A 19163-nucleotide genomic window follows, 5' to 3' on the forward strand; every position below is an offset into this window, starting at 1 on the left:
ATAAATAGCTTCTAGCAGCTTCTTTAATTTAACCTTTCTTTTGGCCTCCTTTTTTCACTGTCACACAACCAGCAATTGAGAGCTCACAAATGACCTCCTGTGCCACAGCCCTGCCATAACAATCCATGGGAGGAATTTCATAAAACAGATTAAATTCTACAGAGTTGGCTTTGATGAATTAGTAGAATTTGCTCCCTGCAGCTGCTCAGAGTTAATCTTTGATTTTTAGCTGAGTGTTGGAAAGAGTGAACCAGGGACACGTTGTAGTTTTGATACCTTCATGGCTGAAATGGAAATAGAGCCACAGCATCCATAGAAACAAAACTTTTAAGGATTTTTGCCTTTTATCTCTCTTATCTCACTGCTTTAAACAATATCTGAGGAGGGACTTCCCATGACAAAGTGTTTCTGTAAAAATTTTGAGATGATTACAATTATTCTATACTGATTATTCCTTCCTGCCTGGTGTCACATCACAATGAAGCAGAGCTTCATTTTCCCACAAAGCTTCAAAGGTGGCAAATGATCCCAAGGTAAAAAATGAGCTCCAGCACAGCAAATCACCCAAAATGTTTTGTTCAACATTAAATTATTATTCACCATTTAAATTAAGGGTTGCAAGGGAAATTCATTCTGAGCCTTTTCCATTTCCCTCATACTCACAATTTGGCTAATGAACCAAGAAAGCAATTAGTGAAACATCTCAATTTATAGCAGGTTGAGGTAATCTTTAGCCAGGGCACAGTTAAAACTCCTGCACTGTGGAAAGGAGACTTTTCATCTCCTGGAGCAGCTCTGGGGAGTGAATGAGCCCTCCCAGCACAGAGCATCAGAAATGGCACAATTTGTCATTTCTGGCTGCCCTGGATCCCTGGCAGTGCCCAAGGCCAGGTTGGACATTGGGGTTGGAGCACCTGGGACAGTGGGAGGTGTCCCTGCCATGGCAGGGGTGACACTGGGTGGGATTTAAGATCCCTCCCAACCCAAACCATGGGAACACAGCAGGGATTTCTACAAGATATGGGATTTTTTGAGGCATTTATCCCATGCAGCTCAGCCAAACACTTCCACACAACATCTGGGAGCTGCCCAGCCAAGATTGCACAGCACTGGGGTGTGCACTCCCCAGCTTTAGAGGAATTCCATTTCTGTGGGACAGCTCATGGATGATCCTGTGCTGATCCTTCTGTGCCATCCCAGTGGGAAAAGAAGGGGAACACTTACATGGGAAGTGGAGCCTGCCTGATTTATGCAGTTAATGAGCCCCAGAGCAGGACACAATTCAGGAATTGCACACTCAGATCACTGCAAAATGCAAGAAATAATTCAATCTACTCAAACATTATTGAGCTGCAATCAACAGATCACTCACAAAAAGAAACCAGGAGGTGTAAACAGCTTAAAGCAAACTTTTCAGCACAAAAAACAGGGAATAAGGAAAACAAAGAGCAGGATACATTATGGAAAACACAGTGGCAATAACAGAACTTACTGATGTGCTGCAGCATTTTGCCTAGTAATGATTTGTGTCTGTAAAATTTTAAGGGGACCTAAGTTGATTAGGTATATTTGTTATTTTAAGACTTCATGATAAGACTTTATGATAGATACTCCTATAGCAAGGAATTGGGAAAGGGCAATAGACAGGGGAAGTGTGGGGTTTTTTTTGTTTTTTAAAATTCAGAGCATCAATAACCACAACTTGGCTCAAAAAAAGAGAAATACTTAATTCAAATTCAACCAAAAGCTTCCCCCTGAGGCTTGGGTGCTGGGTGGTAAAATCATCCCCTCCCTTTTCCTTAGAATAACAAAGAAAAAGGAGAAAGGAGCTTGACTTTATTTACAGCAATGCTAATCTTAGGAGAAGCATGAGGCTGGGTAATTGAGTCAGGAATAGGAGTGGAAGTCTCCTGTGACAGCCTGTAATTGTCAGAGTTCCAGTTAAACGCAGCAGACACGGATTCAATTCATATTTTGAATGCCTGGATAGTGCCTGGATCAAACCTGGCCTCCAGACCTCTGGAGAGCTGCTCCTCACTGCAGCTCGGTCCTTCCACTCTGATACAGAGAACATTAACCAGAAAACGACTCGGGTAATTCTGCACTTGGTGCTGAAAATATTTCATTTAGAGCTGCATCAAAAAAATCCATCCCCTTAGCAACTGGGAGATTCCTGCTCGAAGCAGCGATGGGGAAGATGGGGCTCTGGGAATGTGAGAGGCAGGCAAGGATCCTGTGGGTGTGAAATTGTTACAATTATGTCTGAGCACTGGCTGCACGTGTTTCTGCTGAATGTGTTCAGATTTACTGGAGGAACTGGCCTGAAGTGTTTACTGAATTCTGGGAGGCCTGATTAAAATAAACTCTGTTCAAGGCACTTGTACTGCACAGAGACTCTGGAGTCCAGGGAGAGCTCTGGACGTGTCAGACACCAAAACAACAACAAATTAAAGAAAAGACTTGGCTCAGGAAATATGACTGCTGGTTCCTGAAAACAAGCTAAAATGCATTTGCTACCTGAGGAGCACAAAGGGAAAGAGAAAGAGAAGCAATAAAGTGGAATTTGGATGTGGCAGAGCAGCTGGCTGCAGATCCACCCAGGAAATGAGCACAGGTGATTCAGACTCAACCATTCCATGGTGTCCTGAATTCCCATCCAGGCTGGGAGGGCTGGAAAGGCAGCCCTGGGATGAGGGAATGGAGCAGGGGTGGAAGTTTTGCTCCACTTCATTACTGGTTTGTTTCAGGGTTGGTTTTTTTTGCCTTTACTTAGAGTTAGGATTAACAAATACATGATGGAAACAGGGTTTTTTTTGTGTGTGGGCTTGGTTGTTTATTAAATTTTATCCAAAAGTGCAGAGCATTTGATAGTACTTTTAGCTACTTGCTAGAAGCAAGGAAAATGGAGGAAGGTGTGGCTGCTACAAGGTTTCTTAAAGCTAAACAGTTAAAAAGAGATTTAACACTTGTATTATTTATCTTTTTAACTTAATAACGAAATTTTTATGACCCTTAGTGTGACATTGACTGACCAACCAGAAACTACTACTTGAAACTCATGAGGAAGTACACTGAAAGAGGCAACACTTAAAATTTTCTATATTCTAGATTCTCATACTTATTACTACACTATAAAAACTTCAAAACCCTTTAACATGTGAAAGCACACGCTTTTATTTCACTACACACCCATGATTTTAACTTCATTACTTAAATTTAGAAACTCTCCCTAAGGCTTCAGGTCAAAAGCAGTGCCTGACAGCACAGAAAGCTCAAAACTCCCACATTTCTGGGATCCAACAAGGGAAAACTCCTCTTCCTCCTCCTTCCCTCAGCTGCCAGAGCCAGGGCAAGGCTCCATTCACCTCTTGCAAACACAGGCAGCAGCAGCAGAGGTTTCCTGTTCACAGCTCACTGTTCAGGTTTCTCCCCTCTGGATCTCTCTAATCTCTCTGGTGGAAGGAGCCACCAAAAGAGCTCTTGCACTCTGCACAAGCCACAAATCCCACACCCAGCCCTCCTCCCTTGGAGGCTCCCGTGAGCATGGAGAGGTTTGTAGGGAATGACAATTTAGGAGGGGGACTATTCCCAACCAGGCACTGTGGGATTCACAGATTCCTCAAATGGTTTGGGCTGGGAAGGACCTTAAAGGCCACCTGATTCCACCTCCTGCCAAGGGCAGGGACACCTTCCCTAATCCAGTGTTCCAGGAGCTGTGATCCCACCCTGCTGCATCCCCTCCTCCCTGTGCCAGTCTCACAGGGCAGAGCAGCAGCACGAGTGGAGAGCAGGAGAAGATCCCCTGGCCACATGGAAAAAGGCTCAGAGATCATTCCCAAGCCCTTTTATCTTCCCACCTGCAGTGGGCTTTGGCTCCTGCATCCTCCTCCCACCTACAGCACCGAGTGAGGCCAGGTTTCCCCAGGACAGAAGCAGGAGGACGCTGTTTGTGATGCCCCAGCTGCTGGGGAAGGGCTGGGTGCTGCTCAGGTTTGGTTTGGGCAGCACACTGGGCACAGATTGCCAGCAGCCACCAGAGGAGCCCAGAGACTGGTGCAGAGCTCGGGCCAACCCTGCTCTCTGTGGGCACACACACATTTATAGAGCTGGGGAATTCCAGCTTGGGAATTCTCTCCAGGCCTGGATTTCTCCTGACTCTCAGCTCCATTCCCAGGCTGACAAGCTGACTGCAGCTTCAGTTAGGGAGGAGTCTCCCAGGGTGAGAACACGGTGACAAACAGAGTGGAATTCATCACCAACATTAACCCCTGGTGTCTTTCCCGTGGGACACATCCTGAGGTGCTGTCCCAAGGATGTTTTTCCCAATTGTCCCATGAGCTCCTGTCCTGTCCTGGCTGCACTAACACACTTTAAATTCGGGCTGGCTGTACAATAAATTGGCCTTTTTTCCCAAAGAGCTCCGTGTGTGCTGCTGTCCTTTCTCTCTCTTTGCAGCACAGTGACCACACTCTCCTCTTCACAGAGGATGCAAAAAGAAGATTAAACATTTCTTAATGATCTCCTGGTGCCACTGTCAGTGTGGGTACCAAGGTGATGACAGAAGTGTGGCTGTGGTGGGGATGACTCCCCAGGCCACAGCAGAATTTCGTGTTTAAGGCAAAGCTGCAGCTCCTTGGATGAGGAACAGGTCATTTACCCAAACATAAAAATACTTCTTTGAGCACAGCAGCATCTTTCTGCTACCTTACCCATAAACTCCAGGTTAATCTGCTGTTCTGAAGTGTTTATAGGTAATATCATGAGAGTTTCTTTTTAAAGAGTTTTATTTTACAGCTGAATTGCCAGCTTGTATTCCAAGATCTCAGCTACGAGGTTTCAGAGATTTTGGAGGGGTCTGCAGGACTGATGTGCTCAGTTTCTGCCTCTCAGACTCCACTGTCTGCTTTTTCCAGTCATCCTGCTACGAGGCATTTCTCCAGGAAGGTGATTTTCCTTCCTATTCACCGTATCTCTGGCAGAAAATGCATTTTAGTGAACTAATTAAATAGAGTTGGATTGTACATCAAATATCAGTAATAATATCAGGCACTAACGTTCTGGCTGCTGTGAGAACAGGTTGCAATACACATTGTACCTGTAATACATCACTGGGATAATGATTTGATGCATCTGTGCTGTTAAATCCTCTCTTGGCAGAGTGACCAGCAAGCAAAAGACTCTGGAAAATATTTATGGGAAAGAGGATACTGGAATGGTGAGGGAAGGATCCTCCTGTGTGTGCTGTCCTTCCCTGGACTTCTCCCCCCAGCCACATTCCCAGGGCTTGTGTGAGGCTGTATCCCCAATTTTCTCCTCTTTTTCTGACCCTCCAGAGTACGAGCAGCTCTCCTTTTCTGTATTCTACTTATTAATTATTACAATTAACTCCTGCTTAATTAAAATCTAGTGTATCCCAGAAAAACCTGAGCTTACGTTTTTAAATATGTTTTTTTTCCCTCTCCCAAAGGATTCCTGAGTCCTTCACAAGCTGCAAGCATAAAATGATTAAAATTAAAGCTTTTCTTGAGTTCAGCTTTAATTCTGTGAGAGTTAATTTAATCGAGTAAAAGACACATTGATAACTTTATCTCACTTGCCATTTCTGTGGAATAAAAAGAGGGAGATCTTAGCTAGGTAAAACAATTTCCCCTGGGAGAGGAAATTCTTGAGATGCTCAAAATGCAGCACCTGTAGCCAGTGTTTCTTCTCAGGTGCAGAGAAGTAAAAAAGGATATTTTTGGGGGGGACAAAATTCACAGAACCCTTTTGGAGAATGCTAAACCTAATTTCTTGTCCAGCAAGCTGTGATCTCCCCCAGGTGCTGAATACTGAGTTTTCAGTGACCCATTCATCCTCTAATGTCCATAATTCCCCAAAAATAGCCACGAAAAGAAGCAAGGGGCATTAAGTATAATAATAAAAACATAAAGGATAATAATGGACTCCTATAAATTGTCACTGCCCAGGTTCATTTGGGCACTGGGGGATGGAAGCACAAGGCTCACATCCATCTCCATTAATATTTTCAGCCAAAGGTTAAAGAACAGTAAAACGAACTAAGCTGTCAGAGAAAATACATATTAGCATTTAGATTAACAGTTATTATCTCCATTTCCCATCAGCAGACAACAGTGAAATACGTGATGATGGTGTCAGAGATTTTTTTCAGAAAGGTTAAGGGGTCCCTGGATTCAAAGGGCTGGGGAAGACTGGCCTGGGAGATAAATGGCCTGGCCCTGGCATGTGCTGTGCATCCTCAATACATCTGGACTCTGGCTGGAATTAAAATTCATATTGCAGCAGCAATTAAAAGACAGAAGTAGGTCAGGAGCTGTTGTTCGAGGCAATGTGCAGGCAAGGAAAGAAAGGAAAAAACCCAAAGCAAGCAGAGTTTGCCTGCAAGAAAATCCAGCCTTGAGAAGCTCAGGATAAGGCAACAAGGAGAGGATAAACCAGGGAAAGGAGAGTTTGGGTGGCTGGGCAGGCAAAGGCTGCACGGTGACACCAACTCCTTCATTTTCCACGGATCAAATATTTTATTGTACATGGAAAGGGCTGTCCAGGAGATGCTCCCACAGTGCCCTCCCTGTGCCTGGGAACCACAACCAGCTCCAGGCATGGGAAACAGCAATAAAACCACATTGCTTCAATTGCTGTTTGAAAAACAGAGGAATTTGGTGCAGGCTGGCACAGACCCTCCCTGCAGGCTGCTCCTCTGCTTTTGCAGAGCTGCACAATTCATGCAGGTGAGGGATTTCATGGGCAGCTCGGCTTTAGTCCCTCAGCCACATAAAATTGAGCAAAGTGAGGCCCAGCCACTTAATATTGATTAAAACTTGCTTTCAGTATAATCTGTTCTTAAAGGTGTCCTGTTAACCAAAACTACACCAAAAAAACCACGTTCTCTCATTCTGTAAGAATTTGTAGGGGAACTTGGCCTGTTAAAGTTTGATTTTACCCAGGGAATTTAAAAGGGAAGGGAAAGAAAGGGAATTTAGAAATCATTCAGAAGTTTCAGAAGAGGCAGGAGCTCTCCATGTGTGGCCCTGGGCTCTGCCTTGCCCTGCTTCTCATGGGAATTGCTGAGCCAAGCCCCTGCCAGGTATCTCCCCAGCCTGCCTGGCTGTTTGTGCTCAGCAAAAAATCCATTTTCCACGTTGGCAGCTCCAAGTGGCACCAGGAATCCAGAGCAATAGAAGCAGAAAACTAAATGCAATCATTTTAACCCAAACAGATTTGAAATCCAATCCCAGAAGTGTCCCAGAGCACCCATGGGGATTGTGGCCAGAATTACCTTCTGCTGCTAAAACACTTCTTTTTTTTTTTATTTTCCCATATATTTATCCTACAGACACAAGGGGAAATGCATCCATATTCTCTTGACTCCATTCTTCCTCTTCCAAAAGGCATCCAAAGCAATTGTCAACAGCTAATTTTGTCACTGGTTATTGTGTGTTTTCTGCCCCTCATAAATCCTGCACTGATGAGCTTTTACCACCAGCAAAGGTTTCTATATCTCATTCCACCTCCTGCCATGGGCAGAAAAGACATTTTTAGTTGTTTGTGATACAAGCCTATGCAGGAACCTAATAATTATTAATGGCAACATAACATCAACAAGTGGGGATGCAACACTTGAAGCTGTTTATACATTGCAGGGAGGAGGAAAATCAAGAATTCCTTTGCACAGACACAGTCAGGGCACATTCCCTACAGGAGTTTGCCCAGCTTGTCCCAGTGGCTCGATTGCCAGGTGTGTGACTGACATGTTACAGCATCACCCAATTAACCCAGTGATTAATTCAAGCCCTGATGGCAATCTGGGAAGTGTTTGGGGCTGGGACCACACACAGAGGTGGGAGTGTGGCTGTCCCCAGGGATGCAGAAATGTCTCATGGAGCAAGTGCAGTTGTAGGAGAGAAGAACACCCTGGAAAATGCCCCGAGGGGATTTTGGGGCTGGGCTGGACCACAAACAGAGCCAGGACTGTTGGGAACTCTGCTCCTCCAGGCCTGGCTGCTCCCAGGCTGGGATTTGCAGCAGAGAAATTCATGCAGGACAAGGGAAAATCTTCATTTTATAAATATGCATTGCACTTTTATCTGTCTGTTGTCATATGTTAAATACAACATGCACGCTCACACCAGCTCAGCTTTTCCATTTAAAAATCACAAGATCCTGGAATAATTTGGGTTGGAAAGGACCCCCAGGTCACAGGATCACAGCAACGTTAAGGTTGGAAATTACCTCTAAGATCAAGTCCAACCTTTGACCTAATACCAACCGCAGCAATGAGAGACATGAGAATGACACATCAATAATCACAGAAATCACCTTTTCCATAAACAATTTGTAAAAAAAAAAAACCCAAACCCGACTTCCATGAAATGGAACATGTGAGTTCCACATCACTGCACCCACAGTTTTTGATACCAAACAGGCTGAACTGTTCCAGAGCACGTTTTGGCCAAGTTGGAAAATCTTTTCAACAAATTTGCTTGAACAGCCACCTCTAAAATTCTCAAAAAGTAATAAAAACTGAAATTAGTATCTGACTTGTACCCAATGCCAGAGGGAGAGCCTCAAATTAAAATTGCTGCAAGTGTAGTTTGGATTTTTATAGATATCATTCAATTAAGAAGAGATGCAAAAAATATGCCATCAAAACGTATAAAGTTCAAATTAATGTGCAACCAGTGCTTGTGGGGTTCTCCAGGGATTAGGAATTCTCCATGGGCAGGGTTCAGGGACAGAAGGGACATCCCTGGAGAGAGGTGATGCTCCTGCTGGGACTCTGCATGGGGTAAGAGGAGGGAAATGCTGCCCAGGGCCACTGCAGCCTCCTCCAGCTGCCACTCTGTCCCTCCAGCCCTTGGCACTGGGGTCATTTATGGCTTCCAGCTCTCTGCTGCCTGTGAGAGCCCCATAACCTCAGCATTAAACTGCTTCTGGAGCAAATAAACGCTGACAATCTACTAAACCTCATTTTTAAATATTAACCACCGTGTAAGAAAGCTGATGGAAGAAAACCAGCTCGTTCTTGAGAGCTCAATGCAACAACAAAAAGCCAGTGGAGACTTAATGCCAACTTCACTTAAGAGCAAGTGTTTAACACCATCTGGAATCATTTTTACTTGTAAATTTTTCTATTTTGCCCCCTTTTCTGGGTGCTCAGGAGGGAATTTTTTCCCCACAGGAAGCATCTCAGCAGAGCAGGGACTGCAAAGGGCAGCTCCCCTCCACCCCAGCCCTGCTGGCAGCAGCACAAGCACAGAGCACCAGGAGCAGTTCATGACTATTTATACTTCACAACCCCATCCTGCTGAAGGCTTTTAAGTAATTAGTTTTCCTCATTAACAGATGCAATGCCTGGGGAAGGGCATGCAGGTGCTCCTGAACCCCATCCTGGATTACAGGGCTGGGAGGGCAAAGCTCAGAAATGCTGAGCTGGGCCAGAGAAAAGGGCAACAAAACCACCACATTTATATAAAAATGTGTCCTTCCTGCAAGATCACAGAACATAACAGCCATAAAAAATATTCCCAGGGTATCACCACTATCCCCTTGTATTTAAATCAGATGGACCATATTTATCAACATCACTTTTAGGTAGACACAAATATACTTGAAGGGATATCAGGAGTTTTTTGGTGCTAAAGTTGCATCCTATCCTAAAAAAAACCCCAAATTTTACACATCCCGTGGAGCAAAAAGTGATTTGCAAACACAGGGAACAGGGAGAGCCAATAAAACACACTTCTCCCTGCTACATCTCATCCATTATCCCATTTTTCTCTTTCACAATTTCAGAGGCAAAATGGACATCAGGTAAAGCCTAATTTAATATTATCACTAATGCATTCAAACACATCACCAAGAGCTGTATTGCTGAAATTGCACTGGCAAAAAAAAAAAAAAGAAAAAGAAAAAAACAACAGGTAAAACATTGTTATCTCCTTGGAAAAGCTGGGCCTGGTGCTCCAGCACTCACTGATGTCTGTTGAGAAAGCACCAGGATTATTTTCCTGAATAAAGATAACTCCCATGATTAAGGAGTGCAGAATTACATCCATTCTTTGCATATCTCCTGTTGTTTTCATATCCCTGTTTTCACCTCTTGGTTTTTTGTTGTTTTTTTTTTTTTTTTTTTAAACACTGGGCATTTAATTACTGTTAGCACCAGATATCATTGTGCTGGACTTTTATCCCTTCAAAATTTGGCTGGGTTTTGGATGCCAAATAAGAAATGCTTTTGTGATCAAAACAAAGGAAATAAAGCAGCAGAATCTGGACTATGCAATTAAAAACAAATAAAAAGAGAGGGAACTTGTTATCCACAATCAAGGCTTATTCATGATTCATCTCCCATCCCTGCTCCTACCATGGCCTCTGCTCTCTGCAGCTGATTGTTTTTGTATCAATTTTTTAACTGTGCCAAGGACTGAGTTACCTGAGAGCTCCCAGGCAGGATCACTGCTGGAAAATAACAGCACTCAGAGGGTTGAAACAAATATTACAGGTAGGCTTGCTGTTAATGATTAATAAATAAAAAATACTTGGATGTTTTTCACCTTATAAAGAAAGGGTGAGAGTTGCTTTAGTTTGTCAAAGCCATGTGCTTTACATATAAAATATATGTCCTTCCTATCCTTGGGAAAACTAAGTTACTTTTCCACCACTTTATGGTAAAATAGAACATTTAAAGCAGATTTATTAATTAAGAACTAAATGCAGGTCCCAAGTCACATTCTCAACCTAATGAGAAATGTATCTAACTGAATAAAAAACCACCACCACAGGTTAAACTCCCAACAGGCAGCTAACTTTTCTTTTTTTTCAAATGGAAAACAAAACTCCTTTCAGTTTCTCACTTTTGACACCGAATTGCATTAAGCTCAGTTTGGGAGAATCATAAAGGGAACATAAAAAAACTTGGGTGGGGGGGGAAGGGTTGAAAACTTAAATACCACCAGATCATTTCAGATGGCTTGATCATAATTTTATAATTGTGATGATCACAACTTTATGACTTAGAGTGCCAGTTCTGCAGGCACTGTTTACATATTTCCCAGAGTTTAGAAGAAAAGTAAAGCGTCAACAGGCAGGAAGTAAGTCACTCCAAACTCAAAAATAACACATCCTATATTTAGAAAGACTGGCACTAGAGACAAAAAAAGCTGGCAGGACGCTCAGAAACCCCCCCAGAGTTGCCCAAACTCACCCCAAAACCCGCTTTGCCTCCAGGCAGGGCAGCTCCCGGTGCAGAACATGGGGGGGACACTCGGTTGGTACCCGGAGCATCCCCGGGATGTGCAGAACACGCGGGTGACACCGGGCTGTGCTCGGTTGGTACCCGGAGCATCCCCGGGATGCTGTGCCCGGCCAGCCCCGCTCCTGCCACCCGGCTGGTGACAGGGACAGCCAGGAGCTGCCAGCACATCAATTATTCACCCTCCAGCACCCACAGCTGCTCTGCTCCGGCAGCCACGCTCACTGCGTGCTTTGTGTCCCGGGAAAAGTGATTAAAAAAAAAAAAAAAAAAAAAAAAAAAAAAATCGCGCATGGGAAAACCTGCTTGGGGAGAATTTGCGTGTCTCCTCACCCGTGGTTGTTCGGTTTTATGAAGAGCTCGTTTTCTTAAGTGTTGAAGTTTTCTCCCTCCTTCTGAGCAAAGTTAAGAGGAAATGTTTAAATAATGCTGCTCGCACATATTTCTGTAATGACCTCCCGGACTTGTAAATAGCCAACACCTGTTTGCTGAAATGTTCCTGTTCTAAGCATGGGAGGGGAAAAAAAACCGCAGCAAGTTCCTAATTTACTTAAAAATCCATTGTAGTGTTATTTATGAAATTATGTTTTAAAGGTGATATTTTTCACTGGGGTGAAAAATTAATTTTCATTGCAAATCTTTGAAATAATCAGTGGTGGCAACATTCTTCTCCTTGATGTTTTCTACCTAGAAATCACTAATAATAGAATATATTAACAATTTAATAATCATCCTTCTGATAATTGATCACAAGACTAATGGTGGAACACAATGAAGGATTTTTAATCATTTACCTGTGTAATTATGTAATGCCTCAGTGGGGTAAACAAAGATTGACATAATTTTCTCCAATACTGCTAAGAGCAGCATTGCATGCAGAATATTGCATTAATTTTGGCATCCATATTCTAAATAGAGCTGTAGAAAAACACTGCTCAGAAATTATTTGAACTCACTAAGAAATTACAAATATGTGATTCAACCTGGTTTGCTGGCCAAAAGGATACTGAGAGTTAATTTGATTACAGTGCACCAAGGGTTTTTCAAGGAGAAAATACCTCGAAGTACTTCTGAGGTAGATATTTCTTTGGAGACAGTGATTACCTACTAGAAAAATGTTCTGAGTAGCCCAGTGACCTCTGCATTTCTTAGATACCTTTCTAGAAAGTATGCTTTTGACAAATAAACAACAAAATTCACAGAATTTAAAATGCAGAGGACATAAGAGCACATTCCTTTCAATCCTTTCAGAATTGCTTTGTGCTCCTGTTGTTCATCGAATCTCCAGTACCTTCCTGTCAGCTGCATGGGGTGATTTTAGCAATCTTTAAATCCCAAAAAAAAAAAAAAAAAAAAAATTTGCAATGATTTCAGGATTTCAGCCAGAGAACCATGACATTGTAATGCAAATGAGGCTGATGAATGTTTCATAGCAGACTTCAAAAATGTTTGCTGCTGAGCCTTTCTAGAGCAGCCCAGGTGGATGCACTTTTCCTCCCACCTTTTTCTCATTATTCCAGTTAGGATAAGAAAGAAAAACAACTTGGGGCACAAGGACATGAAATAATTTGATTTTGCTTGAGAATTATAAATGAAGCTTATTTCTGCCTCTAATGTTTTGGCTCTAGACAGGTTTAGACTGAGAAAAACACAACTTTATTCAGTGTTTGATGTAGATGGGATTGAATGACTTTCAAGACTTTGATCACCAGCTTAAAACTGCAGCAGGGACGGGAGGGTTTGTGATTATCTGCTGGATTTTGGCACAAAGCAGGATCTGCTGTTGCTTCCAGATTGCATTTGCACTTTGGAGGTGGTGATTACAGAGATCACCGCTGGGGTCACCCCCTCCTATGGTGGACTTGTGACAAAAAAAAATGTGTTTTCACCTGAACTGAATGCTGGAAATGTCCATGAAAGGAAAGGTCAGGCTGCAGGGGAGAAGATAGCCAGGCAGATATTGGCCATGTCAGCCCTTGGAAACGTTTCCCTGCAGGATGCACCGAGCCCAAATCCTCTGCTCGCTCTGGGCATGAAATGATATCTCTGGCAGCAGCTGGGCAGGGAATTCTGCAGCTCCATTCCAGCTCCAGCCCCAGAGCTGGCACGTCCTGCCACCCCTCCAGGGGGATGGGGAACAGCAAAGAGAGCAAGGGGCACGGCGAGGGGAAGGGAATTGCTGTCTGTTGGTGCTGAGTGAGTTTTGCCTGGAAAAAAAAACTTGATTGACAGAGTTGTAGCTCAGAGTCCCTGCTCAGACAGTGTCACATATGCAAGTCAGTGACAAATTGTGCTTGAAAGCTGCAGAAATGTGGAGTAGCACGAGCAGGGAGATGGGGTTCCTATCCATTGCCATCAAAATATCATCTTTTAGTGCTGATGACAGTTTAATAGCTACTTCTGGATGGTGGAGAGCATTGTGAAGTGCTGTCACTGTATTATTAACCCTGGCTGGAGCTTCCCTGCAAATCAGAGCAAAAATCCATACAAAAGGAACTTCTGAAACAGTTTTAGATTAAAAGTGTGCTGGTCACAACAGGAATTGTATCTCTCTGTCTGCATCTCAAGGGGATCCAAAAACTCTTTAACCCCTGATTACATTATCATATATTTTCTGAGATCACAGAACCATCAATGTTGGAAAAGATTCCAAAACCAGAGAATCCAACCATTAACCCAGCACTGCCATGTGCACCACTAAACACATCCCAAGGGCAAACTCCATTCCATTTGAAAAATCCAGGTGATGGAATTCTGCTCAAATCAAACATTTTTAATTCCCTTTGTCTCCTCGGGGCAGCTGAGGTGGGATGTGGGTACAGGGCAGCTACACTGACCTGCAGGATATAGTGTGTGAACCTCCACTGCCCATGAGAAAATGCAACTGTGCAAAGCTGCATCCGTGGGTGTGAGTGCCTGGAATCATTCCTGGGATGTACAAAGCTGTGCCACACCTCGGAAATGGTTTGCAGGGCCCCAGTCTGTCACAGCTCAGGGCAGATTTGTGTCATATCACACAGTCTCAGCATATCCTGTGGCTGGGGAGGGACACGGTGATGGTGTGAGCACAGGAAAGGTTTGGGATTCAAGGGATGGAGTGTGACTGTCTATTGATACCTTTAAATTAGCTATCACTGTAGTATCTGCTTTCTGTCAAGGTGCTGCAGGAAATCACTGAGAAGCATCTGGGAGGGGAGTGAATCAATTCCCTGCTCTGCCTGGGGGCTCACCCTTCCCTGCTGGCTGTTTCCCAGCTTGTCACCTCACTTATTTCCCTTTTTTTTCCCATTGTTCCTTGGCACCACTGGCAGGGGGAATGTGTTCCCTGCTGGGACACCTGTCTAGAGCTGCCACCTCCCCTGGGTGGCACCTGACTTTGGGATGGGACTCTCAGCATTTTCCCTCTCTGTACTCAGCACTGGTGAGGAACACCTTGAATCCTGTCCCTCACTCAAGAAAGGAAATTGAGGGGCTGGAGGGTGTCCAGGGAAGGGAATGGAGCTGGGAAGGGGCTGGAGAATTCCTGAGGGAGCTGGGAAGGGGCTGAGCCTGGAGAAAAGGAGGCTCAGGGGGGCCCTTGTGGCTCTGCACAACTCCCTGACAGGAGGGGACAGCCGGGGGGATTTGGGATCTGGGAACAGGGACAGGAGGAGAGGGAATGGCCTCAGGCTGGGCCAGGGGAGGCTCAGGGTGGACAGCAGCAGGAATTTCTTCATGGAAAGGACTGGAAGCATCAGAACAGGCTGTCCAGGGAGGTGGTGGCATCCCCATCCCTGGAGGTGTCCAAGGAAGTCCTGGATGCAGCACTCGGAGCTCTGGGCTGGGGACAAGGTGGGGATCAGGCACAGCTTGGAATGGATGATCCTGGAGCTCTTTTCCTCCTGAAATAATCCTGGGATTCTGAGGCACCAAATGAGGCTCTTCTGGCACGTGGCACCAAGAGGGGCAAAACTCCAGGACAGCCCCAGGAACCTCCAGGACAGCCCCAGGAACCTCCAGGCCAGCCCCAGGAAACTCCAGGACAGCCCCAGGAAACTCCAGGACAGCCCCAGGAAGGCTCCCAGGGAGCTGTGGCAGAGCTGCCAAAACACGTTCTGCTGGCACATTATTCCCCATCTGGGGCTTGCTTCTTTTTTTTTTTTTTTTTTTTGAAGTCTCAGAAAAACAGGGCATTACAAAAACGTCAAGCTGTGAGAAGAAAAGTCAAAAGCCAGAAAATTCCAAGTTAATGCTGACTCCTTAATTCACATCATTAACTCGGAGGCACGGCTGAAGTCTGGGCAGCAGCCTGGGCTGAACTCTGGTGGGGTTGGAACAGGCTGAGGATTTGCACATCCAAGGGAGCACAAATTCCTGTGTGGATACAGGAGGGGAGCTGGGACTGGCTGAGGGGAGGGGCTGGATGCCACTGGAATGGGGAAAAAAAAAAGAGAGGGGCAATCAAGAGACAAATTTCCTGAAAAATTAGGTGGAGGAAGGGAGGTGAGAGAAGAGATAAGCTCATCCCAGAGAAGAAAAAGATTAAGGACACTGACAAATGAGGGAGCCAAGACATGGATTAAAAGGTGGGCAGGGAAAGGCAGACACTTAAACAGGAAAAATAGGGGATAATTGTGAAAAAGGCAAAAACAACGGGGAGTGAGAGCAGAGGGACTTGGACAGGGATCCGGGATGGACCTGGCACAAAGCTGGGACTGCAGTGAAAGGGAGAGGAGAACAAAGATCGCTCAGAGAGGGAGAAATGCAATTAGGGCTGGGAGACACTGAAGAAGAAAAATCAAGAGGAAAAGAGGCTCAGGTTTGGTGGACAGAGGAGCCAGGGAATTTTAGAGTCTCTCCTCTTTGAAGGCAGAGCAGGATTGGAGCTCCCATCTCTCTCTCTCTGCCCAAGGCTTGCTGCACATCGATCGTGCTGGCTGAGCCCTGGCCTTCATTTCTGCTTATTATTTCAAAAAATTCAAATTGCACAGGAGAAATAGAGACTAAACCAATCATTAAGGCTGCAAATGAAATATCCCAAGGTAAGGAAATCCGAAGAAAACCGAGGAGGGAAGGGCTTTGCAAACCCTGTGATACATCAATATATATATTGCTCTTCTGCTGGAGATCTTAGAGCACTTTGGCTCTTTGAAAATACACACAGCTGGATACTTACATTTAATTAAATAGTTTTTAAGATAATGACTACAGCAGTTTAGGCATAATTCACAAGTAAAAGCAATCAAACCCAAAATTCAAAACTGCTTTTATTGGAATATCCAGCATCAGTAACAGCCTCTACACTTTTCGATGGAATGGGAGCCATAAAACTCCATTCCAGAGTTTACAGTTGCAATAAGAACAGATTTATGGGCAATAAGAAGTGTCTGTGTGCACCTTCTTGTGCCTCTCCTTTATTAGGCTAAAGCTGAGACATCCCCAAAAACGTCTTTAATTAGCTCAAGCACTTCATTTAACAAAACAAGCAGTTTAGAACAAATATAAACCACTATTCTCCAGCCACCACGTACAGGAAGCAACTATTATTTGTGCAAGATTAATAAAGTCACGGGTGGTTTTAGAACAACCTAATTAAAGCATGATTTAAACCTAAGAGCAAATGGGTTTTTTTTTTTTTTGCATCAGCACGGAATCCAGGAAAAGAAAATATTATGTTAATAAATATCGTTGTTTTTGTAGCATTCCTCTATGTTGAGAGGGGGTATGAAGACACTTTGGAAAGGAAGTTGCTTTGCTTGTAAAGCATTGCAATAAAAGCACTTGTGGGATTTTCCCCTCGACTAAACCAAAACTTCTTTTCTGTCCCATCACAGAGTCCATGCATCAAGGAAGAGCAGTGCAAGGAGGAGGGAATAACTGAAGTTAGAAAGTCAGGGGAAAAGTTCTGATAGATTGAGGGAGCAGACTTCAGATGCATCACATAAAATAATTAAATATCTGTATGGAGTGTAATTAACATTTCTCCCCCCCCATAGCAGAACACAGCATTAAAAATACTGAGCACATTCAGCTACAGCAAAACCAGAGAGAAATGCAGACCCCAGAATTGTTTTTAACACATATCAGAGCCCTTTTGGCTGCAGTCCAGCGTTGAATCTCCCAAAATCTCCTTTTGTCACAAGCAGGGATTTTCTAGAGATGAATTCCCACCAGTGGACCCAACTGAGGATCCTAAATTCCAAACCCTTTGGCAGCCACAGAGTCACAGGATAGCTTGGGTTGGAAATGACCTGAAAGCCCATGGGCAGGGACACCTCTCACCAGAGCTGAAATTTCTTTAACTTCTCAATAAACAAAGAAAAAATTGGATTTTTGGCAAAAGAAGGGAATGGCACCACATCTTTTGCAAAATCATCAAGGAAATGTGGGTGGTGAATGCCTCCCTGATAAATAGTCACACAACAGCAGTGAGAGGAACTGTTCTACAATTCTTTTTCCCCCAATGGTTTCTTCTCATCGTTGCTCATTGTCGAGCTGCTTCTCCAAACTTCATTTACAAGTCCTGTGAAATGGTTCTGTGAAAACCATCGTTTTAAGAGCATAAATAAAAAATATTATTTTTAGAACATAAATAGCCATTGGTCACTTCAGACACTTTTCACACAAATTTTAAAACTCTAAGCCTTGGTGAAGTATTTCACTGCAGGTAAGAGTTTCTTTCCCAAATGTCTGCTACAACTCCTGAATTCTTCACTGGAGATTTTGTTATTGCAGCAAGGATTTTTATGAAGATCTGTCTGGATTGCCCAGCCTGGACAGCAGCAATTGGCTCCTCTGTGTCTCAGGTTCATCCACCTCTTAAAGATTCACTTTGTGGCCAATTTGCACCAAGAAAAATCTTTTGCTTTTTCCTCCCTCATTTTTGTTTCTCCCAATAAAGAGATTAATAAAGTGATGTGCCAAGAGAAAGTGCCCATAATGGCCTCGTTTGCCTCAAATATTTATCTCCCAAACATTTTTAATATTTAAATATCAGCTATTTAATTGCTAATAAGCCATTTGGTATTAATTGGGCTCAAGGAGTGAAACAGAGATGGATTTTGTGCCTGGCTGTGCTGTCCATGGGTCCTGATGGGTACTGCAATTGTATCCTCAGTATTGTCTCACCAACAGTTTATTCCAAACATTTTAATGGGAATAAAGAGGAGGAGATGAAGTTATGATCTCTTAGATGGATGCAACCATTTAAAAGTGTTTTTGCTTCCCAGAACCTGTGTTATCTGGATTTATCACAGAATGGTTCGGGTTGGAAGAGACCTTAAACATTCCAAGCCCCAAAGAAGAGACAGCTCCTACCACAATTTATGTTATTTGATGTAAATTCTGCTGGACTTACAGCAAATTCTCTGCTTCTCCCTGCACATTCCTAAAGTCTTTCTTAGGCGAGTTCTGCTTTTTCACTGCACATTGCAAAGTGTTCATCTTGATCTTGATTAATGTCTGTCTTGGGCTGTTAGAAAACAAACCCCAAACCTCCTCACTGACAGCCATCCTTCCTCACAGATCATTTTTCTGGCTCATTGCTCCAGCAGAATCCCTTCCCAGTTCCTCCCAACACAAACCATCCCAGAGAGGCTGATCCCAGCCCTGGCTGCTGCCAGCTCACCCCTCCCTGTTTGGAATTGCATCCCATGCCAGGCTTCATGGACTGAAACAATTCTCCTCTCAGAGTCTAAAAGGAGCCCTGATTTTCCTCACTCTTAGGTCACCTCTGCTGCCACTCCTGCAGAGAATAAAACACCAAAACTCCTCAGTAATGGTGCAGGAGCTGCAGTCCTGGGACAGCTCCTGTCATCCTCACAGTGACCTTGCACTTCCCTCAGCTTTTGGGAGAGTCACCCATGTTTTCCCAGCTTTTTCTTCAGCCATGAATTCTCTGGCTCTGCTCCACTGC

The 19163-nt window shown here is 44.0% G+C and overlaps 1 protein-coding gene across 1 annotated transcript in view; it reads right to left on the minus strand.

Annotated features, from left to right (window-relative positions):
- The window catches only part of C8H10orf90 (chromosome 8 C10orf90 homolog), a 59710-nt gene extending 48237 nt beyond the window's left edge, over positions 1 to 11473 (minus strand). The window contains exon 1 of the mRNA XM_014879600.2: positions 11222 to 11473. Within this exon, the coding sequence (XP_014735086.2) occupies positions 11222 to 11270 (49 nt within the window). The 5' untranslated portion in view covers positions 11271 to 11473. The remainder of the gene's footprint in view (positions 1 to 11221) is intronic.
- Between the last annotated feature and the right edge of the window lie 7690 nt (positions 11474 to 19163).

The sequence above is a fragment of the Sturnus vulgaris genome, chromosome 8 (assembly GCF_052056855.1).
Source record: "Sturnus vulgaris isolate bStuVul1 chromosome 8, bStuVul1.hap1, whole genome shotgun sequence".
NCBI classification, from domain to species: Eukaryota; Metazoa; Chordata; class Aves; order Passeriformes; family Sturnidae; genus Sturnus; species Sturnus vulgaris.